The sequence below is a fragment of the Balaenoptera musculus genome, chromosome 16, assembly GCF_009873245.2.
Source record: "Balaenoptera musculus isolate JJ_BM4_2016_0621 chromosome 16, mBalMus1.pri.v3, whole genome shotgun sequence".
Classification (NCBI taxonomy): Eukaryota; Metazoa; Chordata; class Mammalia; order Artiodactyla; family Balaenopteridae; genus Balaenoptera; species Balaenoptera musculus.
The window spans coordinates 22,785,160-22,812,425 of NC_045800.1; the positions used below are offsets into that span (position 1 = coordinate 22,785,160).

The following is a 27,266-nucleotide window of genomic DNA, read 5'->3' on the forward strand; positions in this document are numbered from 1 at the left end:
CCGTATGGGGAGTTAACTTTTTATCTTAGTGGTTTGACTTCGGCCTTACCAAACAGTCATTCTTTGGCAGAGAGCAAATTTATTTTCACATAGAAAACCAAAGAGAAAAAGTAAGTCCCAATTCCCTGATTTCTTCTGGAAACCTTTGTTTCTTTGGGAATCTCTTCTACAAGGTTGCAACATAAGCTAGTCTTGTGCTGTTGGCATTGTCATGTGTTGTTTTCTTCTCAATTTTAAGCTTAACTAGGGTGAAAAGAACACAGGGTAAGGAAATCAATTAAGTTTCCCCCTTCCCCCATCTCTCACTCCTTTAGTCTTGGCCCAATTCCTGCATTCATTTTTGATTGGAATCTGCTGCTCATCCCACTAACTAGAATGTAATCGGAGAAGTGGGAAATGCATCATGAACGAGGCCATCGTAAGGTTACCTGGTCAAATGGGATTTCTGTAACTGCATGATTTCTGAAAATATTTTGGAAGGATCGCCATAATCTTATTGGTTTCTACTAGTAGCTAGAGCTTCGGTGATTCTTCTTGAGTATAGCATCATGAAAGGTGGTTGTCACTGCATGTTCTCTCTTGGCTTGGCTCTCCCCTGGACAGCCCTCTACCAGATGACCTTGCCTGTTATTCTTCAGCATTTGTAAAATAATTTCCTTAAATGAACACTGGGTGTCCTGTAGGCAGCGTTCCTGAAGTCTTCCTACCCATGCTGTGTTGCATCAGCACCAAATCCAGCTGGTATGGGCAGAATTCTAGGTGCCAGCTGCCTGGTGACAGGCCCCTGAGCAAGCCTAATTCTCCTTCTCCAACCCTTGTGTGCCAGTATCTCACTTCCATTACACAGATGGGCCAATTCATATTAATGCTCACTGATTGCCACTTGCAATTTATCTGTGCGTGTGGAGGTGCAATTTGTTGCCATCCTCTGCGCCCGGGTTCATCTTTCAGAAGCCAAGAATATCAGGCCACTCAGAGGCTCCTGGAGGTAAGAATGAAAGGAGGCTGAGAAAAGTCTTTGACTATTTTCAAACTAGAGAGAAGATTTAAAGCAACTGGCAGCATTAATGGCATAGGACGGAGCTTCTCCTTGGGGGAATGCTTGCAGCAGTCCTGAAGGACATTTTCTTTCCTGCTGTGACTTTGAAGCATATGGCTTGTGCACAGAGAGACCTGGCTCAACTCTCCTTGGTAGATCCAGATGTCTTGGAAGAGCACCCCAAAGACATCACTGGGAATGAGGATTATGCCACATGTGGATGCCTTAAACTCTTCAGTGAAACTTGACATTGAGGACTAGACTTCCACCATTATAGCTTTCTCTGGGCCCAACCACAATCAGTACTGTGTCTCCCCCTAATGAGAACAGCATCTACTCTCCCAGCTTAAAGGTGTTTAATGGGAATTATTGGGCATTGAGCTTTCCTCTTTACACATGCACCCCTGTGGCCTCCAAGCTAGCATTTCTCAAAATGGCTTCTGTAGAATGTTTTCATGGGTAATTGATAGATATTCCATGGAAAAAAAAGATTCCATTTTTGGAAAGACATTGATTCAGTGAATGCCTGTTTTTTGACTGATCGACCAGGGTAGAAGTTGGCTGTGGACTGACGCGCAATTGTTGTCAGTAATGTTGCCATCTACTGAAAGGTTTCTCTTGGCTCTTTCCCCAACAGTGACTATGGTTATGAGCGACACAGCAATGGTCAGTGCCTGCCAGCCTTTTGGTTCAATCCATCTTCTCTGTCGAAGGACTGCAGCTTGGGACAGAGTTACCTCAATAGTACTGGGTGAGTGTCTGAAGCAGTGGCCTTAGGAGGTCAACTTCTGCTGCTTTTCAGCCTGTGTTAAACTTACTGAATTACTTCTGATCAAAGGCCAGGCCTATTTCATTACAGCACTGATTTACTTGCTTTTGTTCATTTTAATAATGCAGCACAAATTTGCATTAATAGTGCAAATTTCATCTGAGAATAAGACCCCAGTTGCAAACAAAGAAACGAAAAGCTTCCTTGGAGGAAGGTGGCAATGATGATAATATATACATATCTTCATTTTTTGATACTTTATTTCAGAACTAGTTAATCACATGAGCCTACCTTTTACCTTCACATCCCTGTGTGGAAGGCCGAACAAATATTTCCCATGTGCATTTCCTGTTTTATAGATGTGGAAACTTGAGGCAGAAAAGAAGCTCATTGACTTTTCAAGAGTATACTAGTGTTAGTAGGAATGTGTTTCATTTTCTCTCTGTCCAGTCTTGACACATTGAAGGCATGCATTCTGATCTTTATAAATCTGGAATCAGAATCTAAATTTTGTGTTTAATGATCTGTGTTGTGGGGTTTATCCAATATTATTTAAGAAATACCATAAAAGGGAAACCATTCTGTGACTTTCCCACAATTGTAACTGATATTTATGGACTTAGAAAATAGTGTGTGGAACTTATTTGGATTCTAATTCAGAAAAACTATTAAAAGACATTTTTGAGCCGTATGGGGAAATGGACTATGGTCTGGTGGTTAGTGATGTATTAATCAGGGTTTTCCAGAGATATGTTTTTCTATCTCCAATTGGAGATTATATATATATATACGTGTATATATATATATACATATATATATATATATATATATATATATATATATATATACACGTATATATATATATATAAAGAGATTTGTTATAATGAATGGGAGCACCCAGCTATGGAGGTGGGCAAGTCCAAATCCTGACATCCACAGGGTGAGAGTTGGCAAGCTGGGGACCCAGGAGAACAGATGGTTTGTTTCCAGTCCCAGTCTGAACACTGATGGTGAGCCAGGAAAGCTGATGTAGTTCCTGTCTGAAGGCCAGCAGTGTCAAAACGCAGGAAGAGCTGATGTTTCCATCTGAGTATGAAGGCAGAAAGAAAGCCACTGTCCAGTTTGAAGGCAGTCAGGCAGGACAAATTTTCTCTTATTCAGAAGAGGGTTAGCATTTTTGTTTTATTTAGGAGGAGGCCCACCCACATGAGGGAGGGCAATCTGTTTTACTCTGTCTACTGATTTAAATGTTAATCTCATCCAAAAACACCCTCAGAGAAACACCCAGAATAATGTTTGGCCAAATATCTGGCCATCCTGAGGCCCATGAAAGTTGACACATAAAATTGACCATCACAGGTGATATCAGGTTATATCTAAATCTAAATATTTCTATTATATTAACTAAATATATTATATATTTAGGTGTCATAATGATATTTTGGTTAGGCTAAAAAAAGAAACCTTATCTTTTAGAGAGACACGATGTATGGCATTTGTTTTTTTTTTTTTTTTAAACATCTTTATTGAAGTATAATTGCTTCACAATGGTGTGTTAGTTTCTGCTTTATAACAAAGTGAATCAGCTATACATATACATATATCCCCATATCTCCTCCCTCCCGCATCTCCCTCCCTCCCACCCTCCCCATCCCACCCCCCAAGGCGGTCACAAAGCACCGAGCTGATCTTCCTGTGCTATGCGGCTGCTTCCCACTAGCTATCTATTTTACATTTGGTAGTGTATATATGTCCATGACACTCTCTCACCCTGTCACATCTCAACTCTCCCCCTCCCCATATCCTCAAGTCCATTCTTTAGTAGGTCTGTGTCTTTATTCCCATCTTGCCACTAGGTTCTTCATGACCTTTTTTTTTTCCCTTAGATTCCATATATATGTGTTAGCATACTGTATTTGTTTTTCTCTTTCTCACTTACTTCACTCTGTATGACAGACTCTAACTCCATCCACCTCATTACAAATACCTCCATTTCATTTCTTTTTATGGCTGAGTAATATTCCATTGTATATATGTGCCACATCTTCTTTATCCATTCATCCAATGATGGACACTTAGGTTGCTTCCATGTCCTGGCTATTGTAAATAGAGCTGCAATGAACATTTTGGTACATGACTCTTTGAATTATGGTTTTCTCAGGGTATATGCCCAGTAGTGGGATTGCTGGGTCGTATGGTAGTTCTATTTGTAGTTTTTTAAGGAACCTCCATACTGTTCTCCATAGTGGCTGTATCAATTTACATTCCCACCAACAGTGCAAGAGTGTTCCCTTTTCTCCACACCCTCTCCAGCATTTATTGTTTGTAGATTTTTTGATGATGGCCATTCTGACCAGTGTGAGATGATACCTCATTGTAGTTTTGATTTGCATTTCTCTAATGATTAATGATGTTGAGCATTCTTTCATGTGTCTGTTGGCCATCTGTATATCTTCTTTGGAGAAATGTCTGTTTAGGTCTTCTGCCCATTTTTGGATTGGGTTGTTTGTTTTTTGTTATTGAGCTGCATGAGCTGCTTGTAAATCTTGGAGATTAATCCTTTGTCAGTTGCTTCATTTGCAAATATTTTCTCCCATTCTGAGGGTTGTCTTTTTGTCTTGTTTATGGTTTCCTTTGCTGGCAAAAGCTTTTAAGTTTCATTAGGTCCCATTTGTTTATTTGTGTTCTTATTTCCATTTCTCTAGGAGCTGGGTCAAAAAGGATCTTGCTGTGATGTATGTCATAGAGTGTTCTGCCTATGTTTTCCTCTAAGAGTTTGATAGTGTCTGGCTTTACACTTAGGTCTTTAATCCATTTTGAGTTTATTTTTGTGTATGGTGTCAGGGAGTGTTCTAATTTCATACTTTTACATGTACCTGTCCAGTTTTCCCAGCACCACTTATTGAAGAGGCTGTCTTTTCTCCACTGTATATGCTTGCCTCCTTTATCAAAGATAAGGTGACCATATGTACGTGGGTTTATCTCTGGGCTTTCTATCCTGTTCCATTGATCTATATTTCTGTTTTTGTGCCAGTACCAAACTGTCTTGATTACTGTAGCTTTGTAATATAGCCTGAAGTCAGGGAGCCTGATTCCTCCAGCTCCATTTTTCCATCTCAAGATTGCTTTGGCTATTCGGGGTCTTTTGTGTCTCCATACAAATTGTGAAATTTTTTGTTCTAGTTCTGTGAAAAATGCCAGTTGTAGTTTGATAGGGATTGCATTGAATCTGTAGATTGCTTTGGGTAGTAGAGTCATTTTCACAATGTTGATTCTTCCAATCCAAGAACATGGTATATCTCTCCATCTATTTGTATCATCTTTAATTTCTTTCATCAGTGTCCTATAATTTTCTGCATACAGGTCTTTTGTCTCCTTAGGTAGGTTTATTCCTAGATATTTTATTCTTTTTGTTGCAATGGTAAATGAGAGTGTTTTCTTAATTTCACTTTCAGATATTTCATCATTAGTATATAGGAATGCAAGAGATTTCTGTGCATTAATTTTGTATCCTGCTACTTTACCAAATTCATTGATTAGCTCTAGTAGTTTTCTGGTAGCAGTTTTAGGATTCTCTATGTATAGTATCATGTCATCTGCAAACAGTGACAGCTTTACTTCTTCTTTTCCGATTTGGATTCCTTTTATTTCTTTTTCTTCTCTGATTGCTGTGGCTAACACTTCCAAAACTATGTTGAATAATAGTGGTGAGAGTGGGCAACCTTGTCTTGTTCCTGATCTTAGTGGAAATGGTTTCAGTTTTTCACCATTGAGGACAATGTTGGCTGTGGGTTTGTCATATATGGCCTCTATTATGTTGAAGAAAGTTCCCTCTATGCCTACTTTCTGCAGGGCTTTTATCATAAATGGGTGTTGAATTTTGTCGAAAGCTTTCTCTGCATCTATTGATATGATCATATGGTTTTTCTCCTTCAGTTTGTTAATATGATGTATCACGTTGATTGATTTGCGTATATTGAAGAATCCTTGCATTCCTGGGATAAACCCCACTTGATCATGGTGTATGATCCTTTTAATGTGCTGTTGGATTCTGTTTGCGAGTATTTTGTTGAGAATTTTTGCATCTATGTTCATCAGTGATATTGGCCTGTAGTTTTCTTTCTTTGTGACATCTTTGTCTGGTTTTGGTATCAGGGTGATGGTGGCCTCATAGAATGAGTTTGGGAGTGTTCCTCCCTCTGCAATATTTTGGAAGAGTTTGAGAAGGATAGATGTTAGCTCTTCTCTAAATGTTTGATAGAATTCGCCTGTGAAGCCATCTGGTCCTGGGCTTTTGTTTGTTGGAAGATTTTTAATCACAGTTTCAATTTCAGTGCTTGTGATTGGTCTGCTTATATTTTCTATTTCTTCCTGGTTCAGTCTCGGTAGGTTGTGCATTTCTAAGAATCTGTCCGTTTCTTCCAGGTTGTCCATTTTATTGGCATAGAGTTGCTTGTAGTAATCTCTCATGATCGTTTGTATTTCTGCAGTGTCAGTGGTTACTTCTCCTTTTTCATTTCTAATTCTATCGATTTGAGTGTTCTCCCTTTTTCTCTTGATGAGTCTGGCTAATGGTTTATCAATTTTGTTTATCTTCTCGAAGAACCAGCTTTTAGTTTCATTGATTTTTGCTATTGTTTCCTTCATTTCTTTTTCATTTACTTCTGATCTGATCTTTATGATTTCTTTCTTTCTGCTAGCTTTGGGGTTTTTTTGCTCTTCTTTCTCTAATTGCTTTAGGTGCAAGGTTAGGTTGTTTATTCGAGATGTTTCCTGTTTCTTGATGTAGGCTTGTATTGCTGTAAACTTCCCTCTTAGCACTGCTTTTGCCTCATCCCATAGGTTTTGGGTCGTCGTGTCTCCATTCTCATTTGTTTCTAGGTATTTTTTGATTTCCCCTTTGATTTCTTCAGTGATCACTTGGTTATTAAGTAGTGTATTGTGTAGCCTCCATGTGTTTGTATTTTTTACAGATCTTTTCCTGTAATTGATATCTAGTCTCATAGCGTTGTGGTCGGAAAAGATACTTGATACGATTTCAATTTTCTTAAATTTACCAAGGCTTGATTTGTGACCCAAGATATGATCTATCCTGGAGAATGTTCCATGAGCACTTGAGAAGAATGTGTATTCTGTTGTTTTTGGGTGGAATGTCCTATAAATATCAATTAAGTCCATCTTGTTTAATGTATCATTTAAAGCTTGTGTTTCTTTATTTATTTTCATTTTGGATGATCTGTCCATTGGTGAAAGTGGGGTGTTAAAGTCCCCTACTATGATTGTGTTACTGTTGATTTCCCCTTTTATGGCTGTTAGTATTTGCCTTATGTATTGAGGTGCTCCTATGTTGGGTGCATAAATATTTACAATTGTTATATCTTCCTCTTGGATCGATCCCTTGATCATTATATAGTGTCCTTCTTTGTCTCTTGTAATAGTCTTTATTTTAAAGTCTATTTTGTCTGATATGAGAATTGCTACTCCAGCTTTCTTTTGATTTCCATTTGCATGGAATATCTTTTTCCATCCCCTCACTTTCAGTCTGTAAGTGTCTCTAGGTCTGAAGTGGGTCTCTTGTAGACAGTATATATATGGGTCTTGTTTTTGTATCCATTCAACCAGCCTGTGTCTTTTGGTTGGGGCATTTAATCCATTTACATTTAAGGTAATTATCGATATGTATGTTCCTATTCCCATTTTCTTAAAATTTTTTGGGTTTGTTATTGTAGGTGTTTTCCTTCTCTTGTGTTTCTTGCCTAGAGAAGTTCCTTTAGCATTTGTTGTAAAGCTGGTTTGGTGGTGCTGAACTCTCTCAGCTTTTGCTTGTCTGTAAAGGTTTTAATTTCTCCATCAAATCTGAATGAGATCCTTGCTGGGTAGAGTAACCTTGGTTGTAGGTTTTTCTTCTTCATGAATTTAAGTATATCCTGCCACTCCCTTCTGGCTTGCAGAGTTTCTGCTGAAAGAGCAGCTGTTAACCTTATGGGGATTCCCTTGTGTGTTATTTGTTGTTTTTCCCTTGCTGCTTTTAATATGTTTTCTTTATATTTAATTTTTGATTGTTTGATTAATATGTGTCTTGGCGTGTTTCTCCTTGGATTTATTCTGTATGGGACTCTCTGTGCTTCCAGGACTTGATTAACTATTTCCTTTCCCATATTAGGGAAGTTTTCAACTATAATCTCTTCAAATATTTTCTCAGTCCCTTTCTTTTTCTCTTCTTCTTCTGGGACCCCTATAATTCGAATGTTGGTGCGTTTAATGTTGTCCCAGAGGTCTCTGAGACTGTCCTCAGTTCTTTTCATTCTTTTTTCTTTATTCTGTTCCACAGCAGTGAATTCCACCATTCTGTCTTCCAGGTCACTTATCCGTTCTTCTGCCTTAGTTATTCTGCTATTGATCCCATCTAGAGTATTTTTAATTTCATTTATTGTGTTTTTTATCATTGCTTGGTTCCTCTTTAGTTCTTCTACATCCTTGTTAAATGTTTCTTGCATTTTGTCTATTCTATTTCCAAGATTTTGGATCATCTTTACTATCATTATTCTGAATTCTTTTTCAGGTAGACTGCCTATTTCCTCTTCATTTGTTAGGTCTGGTGTGTTTTGACCCTGCTCCTTCACCTGCTGTGTGGTTTTTTGTCTTCTCATTTTGCTTATCTTACTGTGTTTGGGGTCTCCTTTTCACAGGCTGCAGGTTCGTAGTTCCCATTGTTTTTGGTATCTGTCCCCAGTGGCTAAGGTTGGTTCAGTGGGTTGTGTAGGCTTCCTGGTGGAGGGGACTAGTGCCCGTGTTCTGGTGGATGAGGTTGGATCTTGTCTTTCTGGTGGGCACGTCTACGTCTGGTGGTTGTTTTAAAATATTAGGAAAAAGGGATAGGTTTAGTAAATTTTGAAGATAAGTTAATGAGGGCATGGGTATTTATGATACTGTTTTCTCTCATTTGTGCATATTTGAGAATTCTGATATTGAAAAGTTAAAAAGAGAGGAAAGGAAGGAAGGAAGGGAAGGAGGGAGGGAGGGAGGGGGAGAGAAGAAGGGGTGGAAAGAGGGAAAGAGGGAGGGAGGGAGGGAGACAGTAGGTACCTCACCAATAGACCAGCATTACTTGACAGTTGCCCTTCTCACTTCTCACGTGAGCTGCAATACAGAGGAGAGGATGTTCATGTTTCCATTTATGTACTTTTGTATTTGAAATTTTAAAAGTTTTTTTAATTTTAAAAAATTACCAAAATAATATATACTACTCTCAGAGCATCTCACCCTAAGGGATTTTTGTTGAGTTATCACATCTGCTGGTTTCATCCGTTCCATTCAAACTGTTCGCAGAAGGAGGGAAAAAACATAGACACATACATCAAATATTCTTATCTCTGATGAGTAAAGAAATAAGCTGTGATTTATTTGAAGAAAAACACAAAATCTGAGAAAAATACAAATAACATTTTTACAGCAATGGGTCGGTGAGGTCTTCAGCATCTAGCATCGTGGGAGAAATTGAAAAGGGCTGGTGAAATAACTAAACTTAATGGTGAAGAAATGCCAAAGACAGGAGTTTTATCACTTGCATGTACCAGCATGTTTAGACATTGTAAAGGGCATTAGGAGCCCCTGAAGCTAATTTCAGAAGTGATTTTTTTTCACTGTCAGTCAGGGGAGTTATACTATTCTCTCTTTGGTATTAATGAGAGGAGGCTGAAGTACAGAGGGGTCTAATTGTTCCAGATGCTACTCAAATCACTGTAATAAGGCAGAATAAAGGCTGATGACCCCTCACTTTTCAGTTTATTGAGAATATATATGTATTTTAATTTTATAATTATATACATATATTTACACATACACACATTTTTCAGCTACCCCTAAATAGTTTTCACCATTCCTTTGGTAAACTCAGTATGTGAAACCCAAATAAATCCTAACCCATATAAAATAAAACATCAGAGATGAATAATTTATAATATTCTATTCAATGGGAGTTTTCATCTATGCCCTATAAAACTAAAATTTCAATTAAAAAAGTGGTTCAGCAATATGTGTCCAGGTATATAAATGTTTGTCAGTGCAGTTATGTTTGTTAATCACACAATCACAAACATTACTTCCTAGGGCTCCACCTCCACTCTCAGAAGGTTGTTCCTATCAGTGGGTATTACCTGAGAGCATCTGACCCTAAGGGATTTTTCTTGAGTTATCACGTCTGCTGGTTTCATCCATTCCATTTAAACTTTCTGCAGAAAAGCATCAGCATCAGTGAGCAAGTTTGTGTAAAAGGAACATATGATTAATACCAGTCATCAGCAGATATGATGAATGCCCTGCTCTCAAAAGTAAGGGGCTCACAGGTGAAAGAGTGACCACCTGCATAGCGCCCTATGGGCTAAGGTCGAGGAGTGGGGTATCAATCATAACCCCACAGATGAACATATTGTCTAAACTACACATTTACATCAGGAATAGGAAGACCATTAGCTGGGACAGGGGCCTGAAATCACCCTCAAAGAAGGCCCCAATATCATCAAATTCCCATTTGCAGTGTCTGTAGCCAACTCAAGAGCTGGCAAGAGATAAAGTGTAGATGAAATTGAAAAAGAACTTTCTGCCCTTCTGAATACCACTCCAGTCCCTGACCCCAGACGTCACTTGGCTCTATGTTGATTCAGTGGCATTTCATAAGCACAGATTCAGTAATCTGTTGTAGCTGCTACAATGCTGCCATTAAATATTTAGCTTTTCACTTACAGATGTTTAATTACAAAAAAATATACATGTTTTCTCTGTTTAAAAAGCCAGTTTAGATTATCACCCCAGTCCTGGCCCCCTTTCCCACACAAGTGTGATCTGTTTGATATGCATGTTTCTAAACACTTTCCTTTGCATTTGTCAGTGAATAATTATGCCAAGAAAAAAAATATACAAAATTAATTTGGTTGTTTTTATATGCAGTTTCCTACTAGATGTGTTGTTCTTCTAGCTCCCTTTTTCATTCAAAAACATAACTTAAACATCTTTCCAAGTCAGAGTATATAAGGCTACTCTCCATCTAATTTCTTTTAACTCCCTAGGATTCAAGCACCTGGGATTATGTAGTCATCCCTTTCATGGACATTTTGGTCATTTCCTGTTTTGTGCCACTATAAACAATGCTGCAGTTAGCATTTTCATAACATAATAATTGTTACTAAAACACTACAACAATAATTAGAGTCTCTTTTGGCAATTGAAGGTCTTTCTGATAGCTCCTAAAGCAAATTCCACCCAGTCAGCTGATTACTTCTTAGAGCTGAGTATCCAGGCATTGCCACATATCTCCCCCATTAAGGGTTGAAACACCAGCTTCCTGCCCATGCACTGCCTGTGAGTCCCACACATGAGAGACTCAGTTATATTAACTGCCATCCTCCTTTAAAACATGGACACCAGTGAATTCTGTAAGGGAACACTGAGAGGAAGGGCAAGCAGGATTTCCCAAATTAAGAAGTTGTGAAGCAAGTTATTGTAGGCAAAGGAACAAGAGATGGTGAAAAGGCCATGCTGGTAGTTTTCTCAAGGACAAGCCCTGACGTCTGTGCCTGGAAGTCTATAGAATTAAGGAGCCACTGGGCCCCGTGAGTCCCTCCAATGCCTGTTTTAAGCCATCCACGAGCATCTCGGGTTGTCAGCACAGAATCCGTGTTAGCTTCAGGCTGGGATGAAGTGCAGAGGAATCACAAGGGCAGGGTTAGTTTGAGAGTTCTTGCCTCCGTAGATTTCACTCACCAGGCACCTCACTTGCCTCACCCAGTCCCTTACAGCAGGGCACAGACTGCAGCCATGCAATCTCAAGCCAAACTTGAGTTGAACAGGTCTACTAAACAATCCTCCCTTGTCAATCAAGCTTCACAAGCAAATCTGCCAGTAGCACCTTTCTGCGAGTTGACTTGAAAGTCTGCAGGTAAACCTTCCTTTTATTTTTTTTTAAGGCCTCACTTTGTAAATGGTTATGGTTGCTCTCACGGTTAGTTTATTACCCTGTATGTATAAACAGTGTTCTCAGGTTCACTCACTTCACTGTGATGGAAACATTCCAGCATTGGTTATTATTATTCCCAATAGAAATGCTATTTCAAGGAGATGCCAAAATTGTTACCAGCTTCACTGTGTAGAAGTGAACAGGTGTGCAGTTTTTGTTTCAGTCTTAGCAAGGTCTTAGAAAAGAGAGTTGGAATAAGTATTGAAATAGGTACAGAATGTCCCTCCAGGTGGCTGTAGCCACCAGTCCTTAGGGCTTGGTCCAGTGGTCTCAAGTGTCCAATGTCCACACCACAGGACAGCGTGTGGGCATGCTTCTACCACGTTCTCCCTGCCTCTTTTCACCCTTTCCTTCATGCCTTCCACAAGCCATTCCATGGAAAGCAAGGAGGCTGGTAATGGGGCCTCAGCCTGTTATGGGTACAGAGTGAACTCAAAGGAGGGATGTGTTGTTTGGTGAAAAATAGAGTTATTTTAGAATGAAACAAATGAAGAGTCTTAATCCAATCTCTGCCATTTACCTTTATCTTTAGCAAGTGACTTCCTTTCTTTGAGATTTAGTTTCATAACCTATAAAATTTTGCTATTTGCTTTTGGAGGTTGATTAAATATGATACTGTATATGAAGCATGCAGCATAGTGCCTAGCAGATAGTAGTCACTTTACAAAATGCAGATGCCATCACCAGCATCTGGACTTTTGGAGTGAAGGGCTCCTCTGGAGTGAAGGTAAAAAGAGGGGGAAAACTTCCTTTTATTGTGTATCTATAGTCGAGACATTTATTTCATACTTAATAGTCATGACAGTACTGAGATCTAGAACACATTTAACCTAAGCCCTTGTTTGGTCATTGGTAAAACTGAAATAATAGCTTGTGTAGGCTCATAAAGTCACATAATTAGTAACCACTGTACATCAAAACACATGTCTGCCCCAGTACCACTCAAGGCAGATAACACATTTACCTGATTAGTAAACGAGTCCCTTTTCTTCAAATAAAATGAAATCAATATTCATTTGTATATCATCTGGCATTTAGTGCTGAAATTACCTCAAATTCATTCCTCTGTTTCTCCATCGATGACTATAAATATCTCAGTTTGCACATACAGAAGCCCAAGCTTATTTAGTTGTACTTATATATGGTTAAATCTTGTTTATACTGTTTTGGATCCAGGGAACCTGATACAAATTTAAGTTGCCAAATTAACTAGGATGTTGCTCGTTTCATGCCAACCGTAAAAGATTCTGTAAATGTAAAATAAAGTGGACATTGGGCTGGTTTATTCTAAGAAGCCAAGATAATCTTCTCAAGGGACAGATTTCTTTTTGCTATTAAGCCAGAGATATTTCTAGATGTGTTTACAAAAAAGTGGGTATAGAAATTTTTGTCTGTGGAGTTTCTTTAGAGGAGCCATTAATCCCTCCTGAAAGAATGTAAATGTACAGTGACAGTTCTTATTGATCCTCAGGGTTAGTTTCTCAATATTCAATGGGAATATTTACTCAGGAAGTTAAAAAAAAGGATTTTAAAATAGCATTAATTCAGTATCTATATAAAAATACTTAGTGGGTCCAGGAAAAATTATATACACATAAAGTATAGCAAAATAGCAATCTCCATACTGTCAACATACATTTAGAATGTTTTAAAAATGCTTTCTATATAAAGCAGAAACTAACACACCATTGTAAAGCAATTGTACTCTAATAAAGGTGTTAAAAAAAAATAAATAAAAATGCTTTCTATAAACAGATTCCTTTCTACATCAGCTATGAAAACATTTAGACCTTGGTTATCCTGCCCCTGCGCTCTGGGGTTGCTATTTCCAGGGTCTCTGGGGGCTGTGGTCATTTCCCAGGTGATCCCATTTCTGATCCTGATGGGGATCTTGATGTTCAGTCTGATTTATTCAGCAAGATTTGTCAATGTGCATCAGAGAGAATAACTGGTCCTAAAAGTGGCGCATGTGTTTCAAGTCCACAGAAAGGAAATCACTTGCATTGTTTATAGACCCAGCACTGCAAGGGCCCAAGTAACTGTTTTCTTGGAACTCACCCATGCAGTCTCACAGCAAACGCTCCATAACTGTCTGTTGCTGCAAAGTTGATTTTTCAGAATATCTTTCTTAGATGCATTTTCCCATATTTTTATGGGATGGCATTAGGGTTGGAATGAAGAAGGTGTGTGTGGAGATCTGGTTCCTCACATCGCTGTCCTTGCCCACATCCGTGGTATTGGCAATAACGATCCTCATCCGTGTGGTATGGCATCATGGCAGGAGAGTTCCAAACTCAGTCCCAAGACCCATAACTACTACTTGCCCCCTGTGTGAGCTTGGCAAGCCCTCTAAACTGCATCTCTTTTTTTTCTCATGTGCAAACAGAGGGATTGTGTTGGATGATCTTTGAGATCCCTTCAGGTTCTGACCTGTCCATGACCAATTTGAAATGATTCAATATTAGGATTCCTCGGACTGCAGATGCTTAAAAGTAGGGAAATTTTCCTTCTATAAATTTGTTGTGCAACTAGTTGACTCCAGCAGTGGATTCCATGAGCCATTCTCGTGATTTTTGATGCTGTCATTTAGTTTAACTTGGCCATATGTCTCACTTCATCAAGTTGGCATTCAGAATGAAGTTACATTCTATTTACTGTTCACATTAAATGACTTGTGCTTCCATCCTACTTAATGTAAGAGAAGTTTTCTCCCCTCGACATAGTCTTCTGTCTGATGAGAGTCCCCTAATCCCAAGGTCTGCTTACTCAGTTTAAGGGGAAAGTCCTGAGAGCTATTGCCTTGAGGAGAGAAACTTGGAGAACCTGCTTAGTCAGCCATGGAACTCTATTCTTTCTGAATGTTGGGGTTATGGCTGCTACATAGGATTATTGTTGAAATATGCGCACATTGGGTCTAGAAAGATTTTAAGTGTTAGCCATACACTGTCCCCAGAACCAGCTCCCTTCTCTGTCCCCAGGGCTTGCCCCATTTCTCGTTTCAAGTTAAGTGTCATTGTAACAAGGCGGTTTTCCCTTGAAAACAAAGACACATAGTACAAGCCAAGAAATTAAACTATTTAAATTATTCTTGTGTGCACAAATGAGGCTCAACAGAGCTCAGTGACAACAAGACCTCCCTTGGCTATAAGAAAACCTAGAGTTCTAGCTCTTTCTTGGTCATTACGTGTAACAACTACTGTGAAAAAAGAGGAGATATCATAGGAAAACATAATTTCTACACTGATTTTTAATGAATGAATAGAAGCTTGACAGAGTAAAGACCATCCCAGGCAGAATGAACAACACAGGCAGAAGAAGACATGTAGACTTCAACCTGGCCTGAGCTCAGGAAGCATGTCAGGCAGTGGAAAGAGCTAAAGCTGAAAAAAAATGCATTGAGGACAGATCATGGAGCTCTCCTTTAAACCTGAACTTTACCCTTTATGGATAAGCCATAGTCAGTTTTGAATGATTTTAAGGAAGGAATTGATGTGGTCTGATTTGATCTTAAGATAATCTTGGCAGTAAGAGCATGGCTTCTATTTTCAGGGAACTTGCTGTATAAGAGCAAGCTAATATTTAAAACTTTAAATACTAACTTTTTGCTACCTTTTGATATTTTAATATTTATTAAGGTCTTGCAATGTGCCAGATTCTATGCTAAGTCCTTTTGAATGCATTATCTCATTTAATCCTCCCAAGAACTTTAGGGAAAGATTCTGTAATTATCCCTATTTTACAGGCAGAGAACCCAAACATTAGAGTCTGGGTAAATTGCCCAAGTTTATCTAATGAGTAAGAGCCTGCATTTAAACTCAGACTATTTGGTTCCACAACACTAGTTTTAACCACCAGGGCAGTGATCTTTAATCCTGGCTGCACACTAGAATCACCAGGGGAACTTAAAAACAAAAACACACTGATGCCCAGAATTCTCAATTAAACCATAATTTCTGGGGGCAGGGTCTTGACATCACATACAGTGTTGTGGTTGACTAAACTAGACTATATTGTCAACTTAGCATACACTGAATAGTCATAAACATCTATATCAAACATCTGTACCATAAACATCTGTACAAAATCATAAATTTAAAAAAAACTGCTGAATAGCAAAATCACAGGATATGAAGACTGCCACTGTTTTTTCCAGTTTTACTCTCACAAAGAAAAACTATGGCCTTCCTCTTTTTTTTAAGACTGGCAGGCAGCCAGAAGGAAAATCAAAGAGGGTAAGGGTAAAAAGGAAAAGGTGACAGAGGAGTATCAAGAAAGGAAGGAAGAGAATAGCTGAAACTGGGGTTGTTGAAGTAACAAGACACTATCTACAGATGAACGGTCGGTAATATCAAAGGTATATTTGCAGAATGTTTCCTTTCAGTAATTGTACAAAGACTCCCTTGCCATTACAAAGCATTTTTATTCTTGGCAGATTGAAGAATGTTTTACCAACTAAATGCATCCCAGTAATATTCAGAGCTTAGGTCCAACATAATCATAAGTTGCCTTGTTATTACAGAGGTAAGCAACCCCATTTAATAACATACTAAATGTATTATTCATTTATGTAACTCAGACCCAGGGATTGCTGCTGGGATGCAAATTGAGCCATTCTGTAATGCAGGTGTGTGCTTACTTGAGTAAATGAACTCTGTATTTCTGCACAATTTTCTTCTAAATTTCGGGGACTGGTCTGGTAGGGCTAATGTGATGCCATTTTCATCCAGGAAATAAAATGGTTTCAGAATGGTTTTTAATGAGCATTTTTTAAAAATTACCAGCAGTCTTCTCTGTGGCAGAATCCCAGAGGGATGGATTCGTGCTTTGAGTTTAAGCAGGACTCCTGCTGCTGCAGGATTCAGGAAAGCCTGTGGCGATGATTGGTCAGAACAGCGACAAACAAAAGGAATGTTTTCTAGCCGATGCTTCCACTGGAGATGGTGGGCCCATGCCTCCATAGCTGCTCACCAAGATAGAGTCACAGGTGTGCTTGGATGCTAAGTGACTAAAAATTATAACCTGCCTTTAATTTGCATAGTGCCTTGCCTCCGAAACACACAGGGAGTTTCTGATGCACGTTTCTGATACACGCAGTGAGTTTAACTCACTGGGATGCCATAATTACCGTGTGACATTGCTGGTCATTTTCTGCTACCATTGCTGGTAACAGAATGTCACCATTCTCCAGTGTCTGCACGGTATTTTTCTTCTTTCCCATCTGCCCTTATTTTCTTTCACATCAGCCTACAGTCATAAATAAGCATCTACAATGGACTTTTCAAAATATCAGATGCGGTGATGTTCAAGATGCTCAGACATGGCAATGACCAATCAGAATGAGTAGGGATCTTAGTGTAGGAGCAGGGTTTGGGAGGCTTCCTGGTGGTCTAGGTATTAACCCATTCGCTTCTGGATTGCCAGGAGAAGCAGGGACTCCAAGGATAGGGTCAACATAGCTGGGTTGGTGGGTGAGATGCTTGAAGGGTTTGGGGCGGTGGTAAGACCCAACTGTTAGGCAGATATTTCCACATTTAACCTCGTACAGTCATCCCAGTGTGAACCTCCTGATTATCAGCCTTGCATGTCTGGGGCACGAGGATGCTCTCAAGGAGCTTAAAGTTCACAGTCACACACAGGAAGAAAATCATAAAAGGCATAAATGACTCCCATCAAGTAAATCATAAGGATTCCTATAAGAGTTTAGAGGACAGATATCTCACTCCATTTAAAGAGGCAGTACAGTGCAGTGGTAAAGAGTACACGTATTCTAGAGACAAATTGTCTAGGGTCCTAGCTGTGTAGTCTTGAGAAAACTAGTTAAGTTCTATGAATCTTAATTTCATCTGTATATTGGGAATAATAATACCTTCCTTATTAGGGATATTCTGAAGGCAAATCATGTTAAGGACTTAGTACAATGACTAGAACATATTAAGCACTCTCTAAATATGAACTTCTTATGATTTTACTATCATAGTCAGGAAAAGACAGGAGGTAAGCTGCCACTTGAAGTGTGGATAAGGGAGATTGGTTCAAGATGGCGGAGTAGAAGGACATGCTGTCACTCCCTCTTGCGAGAGCACCAGAATCACAACTAACTGCTGACCAATCATCGACAAGAAGAGACTGGAACTCACCAAAAAAGATACCCCACATCCAAAGACAAAGGAGAAGCCACAATGAGATGGTAGGAGGGGCGCAATCACAATAAAATCAAATCCCATAACTGCTGGCTGGGTGACTCACAAACTGGAGAACACTAACACCACAGAAGTCCACCCACTGGAGTGAAGGTTCTGAGCCCCACATCAGGCTTCCCAACCTGCAGGTCTGGCAACGGGAGGAGGAATTCCTAGAGAATCAGACTTTGAAGCCTAGCAGGATTTGATTGCAGGACTTCGAAAGACTGGGGTAAACAAAGACTCCACTCTTGGAGGGCACACACAAAGTAGTGTGTGCATCGGGACCCAGGGGAAGGAGCAGTGACCCCATAGGTGACTGAAATAGACCTACCTGCTAGTGCTGGAGGGTCTACTGCAGAGGTGGGGGGAGGCTGTGTCTCACCGTGAGGACAAGGACACTGGCAGCAGAAGTTCTGGGAAGTACTCATTGGCGTGAGCCCTCCCAGAGTCCACCATTAGCCCCACCAAAGAGCCCAGGTAGGCTCCAGTGTTGGGTAGCCTCAGTCCAAACAACCAACAGGGAGGGAACCCAGCCCCACCCATCAGCAGACAAGTGGATTAAAGTTTTACTGAGCTCTGCCCACCAGAGCAACAGCCAGCTCTACCCAACACCAGTGCCTCCCATCAGGAAACTTGCTCAAGCCTCTTAGATAGCCTCATCCACCAGAGGACAGACAGCAGAAGCAAGAAAACTACAATCCTGCAGCCTGTGGAACAAAAACCACGTTCACAGAGAGATAGACAAGATGAAAAGGCAGAGGGCTATGTACCAGATGAAGGAACAAGATAAAGCCCCATAAAAACAACTAAATGAAGTGGAGATAGGCAACCTTCCAGAAAAAGAATTCAGAATGATGATAGTGAAGATGATCCAGGACCTCAGAAAAAGAATGGAGGCAAAGATCGAGAAGATGCAAGAAATGTTTAACAAACACCTAGAAGAATTAAAGAACAAACAAACAGAGATGAACAATACAATAACTGAAATGAAAACTACACTAGAAGGAATCAATAGCAGAATAACTGAGGCAGAAGAACGGATAAGTGACCTGGAAGACAGAATGGTGGAATTCGCTGCTGCAGGACAGAATAAAGAAAAAAGAATGAAAAGAAATGAAGACAGCCTAGGAGACCTCTGGGACAACATTAAACGCAACAACATTCACATTATAGAGGTCCCAGAAGGAGAAGAGAGAGAGAAAGGACCGAAGAAAATATTTGAAGAGATTATAGTTGAAAACTTCCGTAACATGGGAAAGGAAATAGCCACCCAAATCCAGGAAGCGCACAGAGCCCCATACAGGATAAACCCAAGGAGAAACATGCCAAGACACATAGTAATAAAATTGGCAAAAATTAAAGACAAAGAAAAATTATTGAAAGCAGCAAGGGAAAAACGACAAATAACATACAAGGGAACTCCCATAAGGTTAACAGCTGATTTCTCAGCAGAAACTCTACAAGCCAGAAGGGAGTGGCATGACATATTTAAAGTGATGAAAGGGAAGAACCTACAACAAGGATTACTCTACCAAGCAAGGATCACATTCAGATTCAATAGAGAAATTAAAAGCTTTACAGACAAGCAAAAGCTAACAGAATTCAGCACCACCAAACCAGCTCTACAACAAATGTTAAAGGAACTTCTCTAAGTGGGAAACACAAGAGAAGAAAAGGACCTACAAAAACAAACCCAAAGCAATTAAGAAAATGTTAATAGGGACATACATATCAATAATTTTCGTATATATGAATGGATTAAATGCTCCAACCAAAAGACACAGGATCGCTGAATGGATACAAAAACAAAACCCATATATATGCTGTCTACAACAGACCCACTTCAGACCTATGGACACATACAGACTGAAAATGAGGGGATGGAAAAAGATATTCCATGCAAATGGAAATCAAAAGAAAGCTGGAGTACCAATACTCATACCAGATAAAATAGACTTTAAAATAAAGAATGTTGCAAGAGACAAGGAAGGACACTACATAATGATCAAGGGATCAGTCCAAGAAGATGATATAACAATTCTAAATATATATGCACCCAACATAGGAGCACCTCAATACATAAGGCAACTGCTAACAGCTGTAAAAGGGGAAATCGACAGTAACACAATAATAGTGGGGGACTTTAACACCTCACTTACACCAATGGACAGATCATCCAAACAGAAAATTAATAAGGAAACGCAAGCTTTAAATGACACAATAGACCAGATAGATTTAATTGAAAATTATAGGACATTCCATCCAAAAAACAGCCGATTACACTTTCTTCTCAAGTGAGCACGGAACATTCTTCAGGATAGATCACATCTTGGGTCACAAATCAAGCCTCAGTAAATTTAAGAAAATTAAAATCATAACAAGCATCTTTTCTGACTACAACACTATGAGATTAGAAATCAATTACAGGGAAAAAAACGTAAAAAACACAAACACATGGAGGCTAAACAATACGTTACTAAATAGCCAAGAGATCACTGAAGAAATCAGAGAGGAAATCAAAAAATCCCTAGAGACAAATGACAATGAAAACACGACGATCCAAAACCTATGGGACGCAGCAAAAGTAGTTCTAAGAGGGAAGTTTATAGCAATACAAGCCTACCTCAAGAAACAAGAATAATCTCAAATAAACAATCTAACCTTACACCTAAAAGAAATAGAGAAAGAAGAACAAACAAAACCCGAAGTTAGCAGAAGGTAAGAAATCATAAAGATCAGAGCAGAAATAAATGAAATAGAAACAAAGAAAACAATAGCAAAGATCAATAAAACAAAACTAAAAACTAGTTATTTGAGAAGATAAACAAGATAGATAAACCATAAACCAGACTCCTCAAGAAAAAATGGGAGAAGACTCAAATCAATACAATTAGAAATGAAAAAGGAGAAGTAACAACTGACACTGCAGAAATACAAAGGATCATGAGAGATTACTACAAGCAGCTATATGCCAATAAAATGGACAACCTGGAAGAAATGGACAAATTCTTAGAAAGGCACGACCTTCTGAGACTGAACCAGGAAGAAATAGAAAATATAAACAGACCAATCACAAGCACTGAAATTGAGACTGTGATTAAAAATTTTCCAACAAACAAAAGCCCAGGACCAGATGGCTTCACAGGCGAATTCTCTCAAACATTTAGAAAAGAGTTAACACCTATCCTTCTCAAACTCTTCCAAAATATAGCAGAGGGAGGAACACTCCCAAACTCATTCTATGAGGCCACCATCACCCTGATACCAAAGCCAGACAAAGATGTCACAAAGAAAGTAAACTGCAGACCAATATCACTGGTGAACATAGATGCAAAAATCCTCAACAAAATACTAGCAAACAGAATCCAACAGCACGTTAAACGGATCATACAGCATGACCAAGTGAGATTTATTCCAGGGATGCAAGGATTCTTCAATATATGCAAATCAATCAACGTGATACACCATATTAACAAACTGAAGAATAAAAACCATATGATCATCTAAATAGATGCAGAAAAAGCTTTCGACAAAATTCAACACCCATTTATGATACAAACTCTCCAGAAAATGGTCATAGAGGGAACCTACGTCAACATAATAAAGGCCATATATGACAAACCCACAGCACACATCATTCTCAATGGTGAAAAACTGAAAGCATTTCCTCTAAGATCAGGAACAAGACAAGGATGTCCACTCTCACCACTATTATTCAACATAGTTTTGGAAGTCCTAGCCATGGCAATCAGAGAAGAAAAAGAAATAAAAAAATACAAATTGGAAAAGAAGAAGTAAAACTGTCACTGTTTGCAGATGACATGATACTATACATAGAGAATCCTAAAGATGCCACCAGAAAACTACTAGAGCTAATCAATGAATTTGGTAAAGTAGCCGGATACAAAATGAATGCACATAAATCTCTTGCATTCCTATACACTAATGATGAAAAATCTGAAAGAGAAATTAAGGAAACACTCCCATTTACCACTGCAACAAAAAGAATAAAATACCTAGGAATAAACCTATCTAGGGAGACAAAAGATCTGTATGCAGAAAACTATAAGACACTGATGAAAGAAATTAAAGATGATACAAACAGATGGAGAGATATACCATGTTCTTGGATTGGAAGAATCAACATTGTGAAAATGACTGTACTACCCAAAGCAATCTACAGATTCATTGCAATCCCTATCAAATTACCAATGGCATTTTTTACAGAACTAGAACAAAAAACCTTAAAATTTGTATGGAGATACAAAAGACCCCAAATAGCCAAAGCAGTCTTGAGGGGGAAAAAAAGAGCTGGAAGGATCAGACTCCCTGACTTCAGACTATACTACAAAGCTACAGTAATTAAGACAATATGGTACTGGTATAAAAACAGAAATATAGCTCAATGGAAGATGATAGAAAGCCCAGAGGTAAACCCACGCAACTATGGTCAACTAATCTACAACAAAGGAGGCAAGGGTATACAATGGAGAAAAGACAGTCTCTTCAATAAGTGGTGCTGGGAAAACTGGACAGCTACATGGCAAAGAATGAAATTAGAACACTCCCTAACACCATACACAAAAATAAACTCAAAATGGATTAGAGACCTAAACGTAAGACTGGACACTATAAAACTCTTAGAGGAGAACATAGGAAAAACACTCTTTGACATAAATCACAGCAAGATCTTTTTTGATCCACCTCCTAGAGTAATGGAAATAAAAACAAAAATAAACAAATGGGATCTAATGAAACTTAAAAGCTTTTGCAAAGCAAAGGAAACTACAAACAAGACGAAAAGACAACCCTCAGAATGGGAGAAAATATTTGCAAATGAATCAACAGACAAAGGATTAATCTCCCAAATATATAAACAGCTCATGCAGCTCAATATTAAAAAAACAAACAACCCAATCCAAAAATGGGCAGAAGACCTAAATAGACATTTTTCCAAAGAAGACATACAGATGACCAAGAAGCACATGAAAAGCTGCTCAACATCACTAATTATTAGAGAAATGCAAATCAAAACTACAGTGAGGTATCACCTCACACCATTTAGAATGGGCATCATCAGAAAATCTACAAACAACAAATGCTGCAGAGGGTTTGGAGAAAAGGGAACCCTCTTGCACTCTTGGTGGGAGTGTAAATTGATACAGCCACTATGGAGAACAGTATGGAGGTTCCTTAAAAAACTAAAAATACAATTACCATATGACCCAGCAATCCCACTACTGGGCATATATGCAGAGAAAACCATAATTCAAAAAGAGACATGCACCCCAATGTTCATTGCAGCACTGTTTGCAATAACCTGCTCATGGAAGCAACCTAAATGCCCATCAACAGACAAACGGATAAAGAAGATGTGGTACATATATACAATGGAATATTACTCAGCCATAAAAAGGAACGAAATGGGTCATTTGTAGAGACGTGGATGAATCTAGGGACTGTCATACAGAGTGAAGTAAGTCAGAAAGAGAAAAACAAATATCGTACATTAATGCATATATGTGGAACCTAGAAAAATGGTACAGATGAACTGGTTTTCAGGGCAGAAATTGAGACACAGATGTAGAGAGCAAACGTATGGACATCAAGGGGGAAAGCAGCAGGGGGAGTGAGTAGTGGTGTGATGAATTGGGAGATTGGGATTGACATATATACACTAATATATGTAAAATGGATAACTAATAAGAACCTGCTGTATAAAAAAATAAAATAAAATTCAAAAATTGAAAAAATAAAGTGTGGGTAAGTTTTAGGCAGCTGGTAAGGCATACAGGAGGACATGGAAGCAGAAAGAACAAAAAAAAAGAAGTACTTTCAAGAGGATGGAAAAGAGAAGTTTGGCAGAATGAGCTAGTTGAGAAGAAAGAGTCCAGAAAAGTAAAACAAAGGCTTCTTTTGCAAGATCAGAGGATTTGTGACTTGTCCTAATGAAAGTGGAATCCATGAAGGTTGTGAACAGGTAGGATAAATAATAATGTTAAATAAAAATTTTGACAGCATTTCATAAGCACTTGCTAATTGTCAGGGGGGTTTTAAGTGTTCTGTGTACATTAATCCATTTCATCCTTACAAATACCCTGTGAGGTGAGCTTAATATTAGTAATTGGCCTTGCGGTGATCCATAGTGTTCAAAGCACTTTCCCAGACAGTATTTAATTTTATTTTCTCAACCTTTTAGGTAGTCATTCTTGAGATTTAGGGACATAGAAAGGACTTTGGCTAGATTTGAAGGGGTTGGAAAACAATAGCCTGCAGGCCTTCACACTACCAGATTTTGTAAATAAAGTTTTATTAGAATCCAGATGCATTCATTCTTTTGTGCATTGTCTATGTCCACTTTTGTGTTACAACCAAAGAGCTAAGTACTTGTGATAAAAACTATATAACCTACAAAGCTAAAACATTTACTCCCTGGCACTTTATGTAAAAAGTTTTGTCAACTCCTGGTCTAGAAGAATGGAAAGACCTTGGACTTTGATTGCTTCCATTTTGAGCTCTACCAATAACTTCAAGCAGGTAGACTTGAGAAATCAAATATATGAATACATAAAGCTGTTGCTGTGGACTCCACACAAAAAAAGATGATGAATAGGTAACACTGAACCTCAGAAGTCTTAAAGGTTAGTTATTTAAAGCCCACAGATTCTAATTTACTATGAATCTGATCAATTGTATAGGATAAATTTGTAGGACAATTCTTTTTCTTTTCTTTCCTATTAAAGCTAAAACAAGAAGAAAAAAGCAAAACAGTTGGAACAATTTACTTAATCGTAGACTGATGTCTCCTTAATATGAGGTTTCAACAGTTTCGACAGTATAACTCCTCATGAAATATTGACTAAAAACTATCAAATTTAGCCAACTTTCTGCACTGTACCATTAGTACATCATCTTGTATGGTATCTAACGTTGAGGCATATAATGCATAAGAATCTATTCTTTCTCTGAACTACACATGCCTTTGCAATATATATTACTCATTCTAACCCTTAATTATATAGCCTTTGAAGTATCTCCTAGATTATCCATGTATATCTTTTCAGCTAGATCATAAATTTATTGAGGGCAAGGAGGACCATGTCTTCTACTGCTGCTATGCATTTCCCGCAGCTCCAAAGTGAAATGATTTGATTCATCGATTGACTAAATAAATAAAAGCAGTAAATTGAAATGTTAATATTAGATACAGTGTGTTCCTATGATGATTTGGCTCTCTGTTGGGTACTTTCTGCGAATAAACTGTAATCTTCAGAGCAACAGGAAAGGTAGTTATTGATAGCCCTCAAGGCTAAGAAGAAGGTTCCGCTTCAAAAGTTGGGAGTGATCTAAATTATCATGAGCTGGATTACAATTTGACCTTCTTTTTTTCCATTTAGGTATAGAAAGGTGGTTTCCAATAACTGCACTGATGGGGTGAGAGAACAGTACACGGCCAAACCACAGAAGTGCCCAGGGAAGGCCCCGCGGGGGCTCCGGATTGTCACCGCTGATGGAAAGCTGACAGCGGAACAAGGGCACAATGTTACTCTCGTGGTGCAGCTGGAAGAGGTAGGACCAAGGCCCATCTCCCCTCTACCTTCTAGAGCCAGTGATTTTTCCTAAGGAGTCATGGCTCCCTTTACATGTCTTTTTGTCTTGGTTTACATATATATTTTTTTTTAATTTTAAATTTTGTTTAAAATTTTTATTCTACTTTTAGTTCCTTGGTTTTTGTTGTTGTTATCATTTCACTTTCTCTGACACATTTCTTCATTTATTTTTATTTCATTGTAAGTTGTTCTTCTCTCTTACTGAATCTCTCACTTGCTAGGGATTCTGTTTGGATTTAACCTTGCCTTGTTGGCACTTTTAGCAAAATGTTTTCTCAGAATACATCAATGGTATTCCTAGAATAACTTAACACACACACATACTGAACTAACCTAAAAGCTGCTAATGCTGTCTTCCTCTCTTAACCTGAGGTCTTGGCTTTTCTTTCTAAAGGCAACATGCTGGTCATACATATAGCATCAAGGCCAATCTAAACATAATTGAGTATAATTTCTTTGACAATTAATAGGTTTATTTTTTAATAACACCTCAGGGATATTATAAGCATCAATTATTATTTGCCAAATTATGATTGTCTGAAATTTATGAGTATTTAGATGGTAGGATAAGATGACATGTATGTTATGTATTTTAGAATGTACACGGGTGTGTTTGTCATCTTGTAAATGAGGAAGATGATCTCTAAAGGATAAACACTTTCATAAAATGATCTCAATTATTAAATCAGGTATGCTACCTTCAACCATGTTTTCTGAGTACCTAAAATATGGCCAACACTGTGCTAGGCCTTGTGAATACAATGGGATTTTAAAAGTTCATAATGACACCAGGATGAAGATATACAACATTGACTTACCCCATCCTCTTCTGATAGCCCAGTGGCTCTCAGCCTTTAATATGCATAGGAATTACCTGGTGGGCATGTTAAAACAGTTTCCTGGGCTCCGTCGCCAAAGATTCTGATGCAGTAGGTTGAGGTTAGGACCCAGGAGTATGCATTTCTAACAAGGTGGTAGGTTATGCATCATGCTTCAAGGAAAAAAAAAAAAAAAGAAGGAAACAAGGGCAACATCAAGAGGGATAGACCAGTCTGAGAGGTTCTGGAGTGTGACTTGAAGGGGAAAAGATGAAGCAGTTAGGATTACATTGTCAGGTTTACTCAAAATACTTAGTATTTTAATTCCTGTAGAAAAAACTGTGAACTAAATGAGTTTGCAACCCTGGCTCTGATAATGCTGTTGCTTTTAGTTCAAGGACCACTTAGAAAACCACTACTCTAACCTAATACTCTTTTCTACTATCTTCTTAATAAGTGCCTTTTAACCATACTCAGTTTTCTAAATACTAATGTTCCCGAAAGTTCTTCAGTTGGAACTAGAAAGAGATGGGCCAATTTAGACCAATTGGAGTTGCTTGCATTTCACAGAAATAAATCTCTGGGGACTTCTGCCTGAGGCTATGACAGTCTAGCTTGCTGCAAACCAGATATATATGTATTATTTAGAGCAAGAGTGAGAGAGAGAGTGGGAAAGAGAGAGGCAGACCTACACACAGAAGGAGAGAGAGGATTTGAGAAGCTACAATTCTTTTCTTGAGAGATGGGAAATTCATTGTGATGAACATTTTATGCTGTATTTCCCCTCAAGAACCTTGCCAATTCATACATCATACTGTATAAGAGGTCAGATTTTC

At 38.5% G+C, this 27,266-nt stretch overlaps 1 protein-coding gene across 1 annotated transcript in view; it reads left to right on the forward strand.

Annotated features, from left to right (window-relative positions):
* The window catches only part of SORCS1 (sortilin related VPS10 domain containing receptor 1), a 414,532-nt gene that overhangs the window by 309,507 nt on the left and 77,759 nt on the right, over positions 1-27,266 (forward strand). The window contains exons 19-20 of the mRNA XM_036829279.1: positions 1,677-1,790; positions 25,400-25,571. Coding sequence (XP_036685174.1) covers positions 1,677-1,790; positions 25,400-25,571 — 286 coding nt within the window. The remainder of the gene's footprint in view (positions 1-1,676; positions 1,791-25,399; positions 25,572-27,266) is intronic.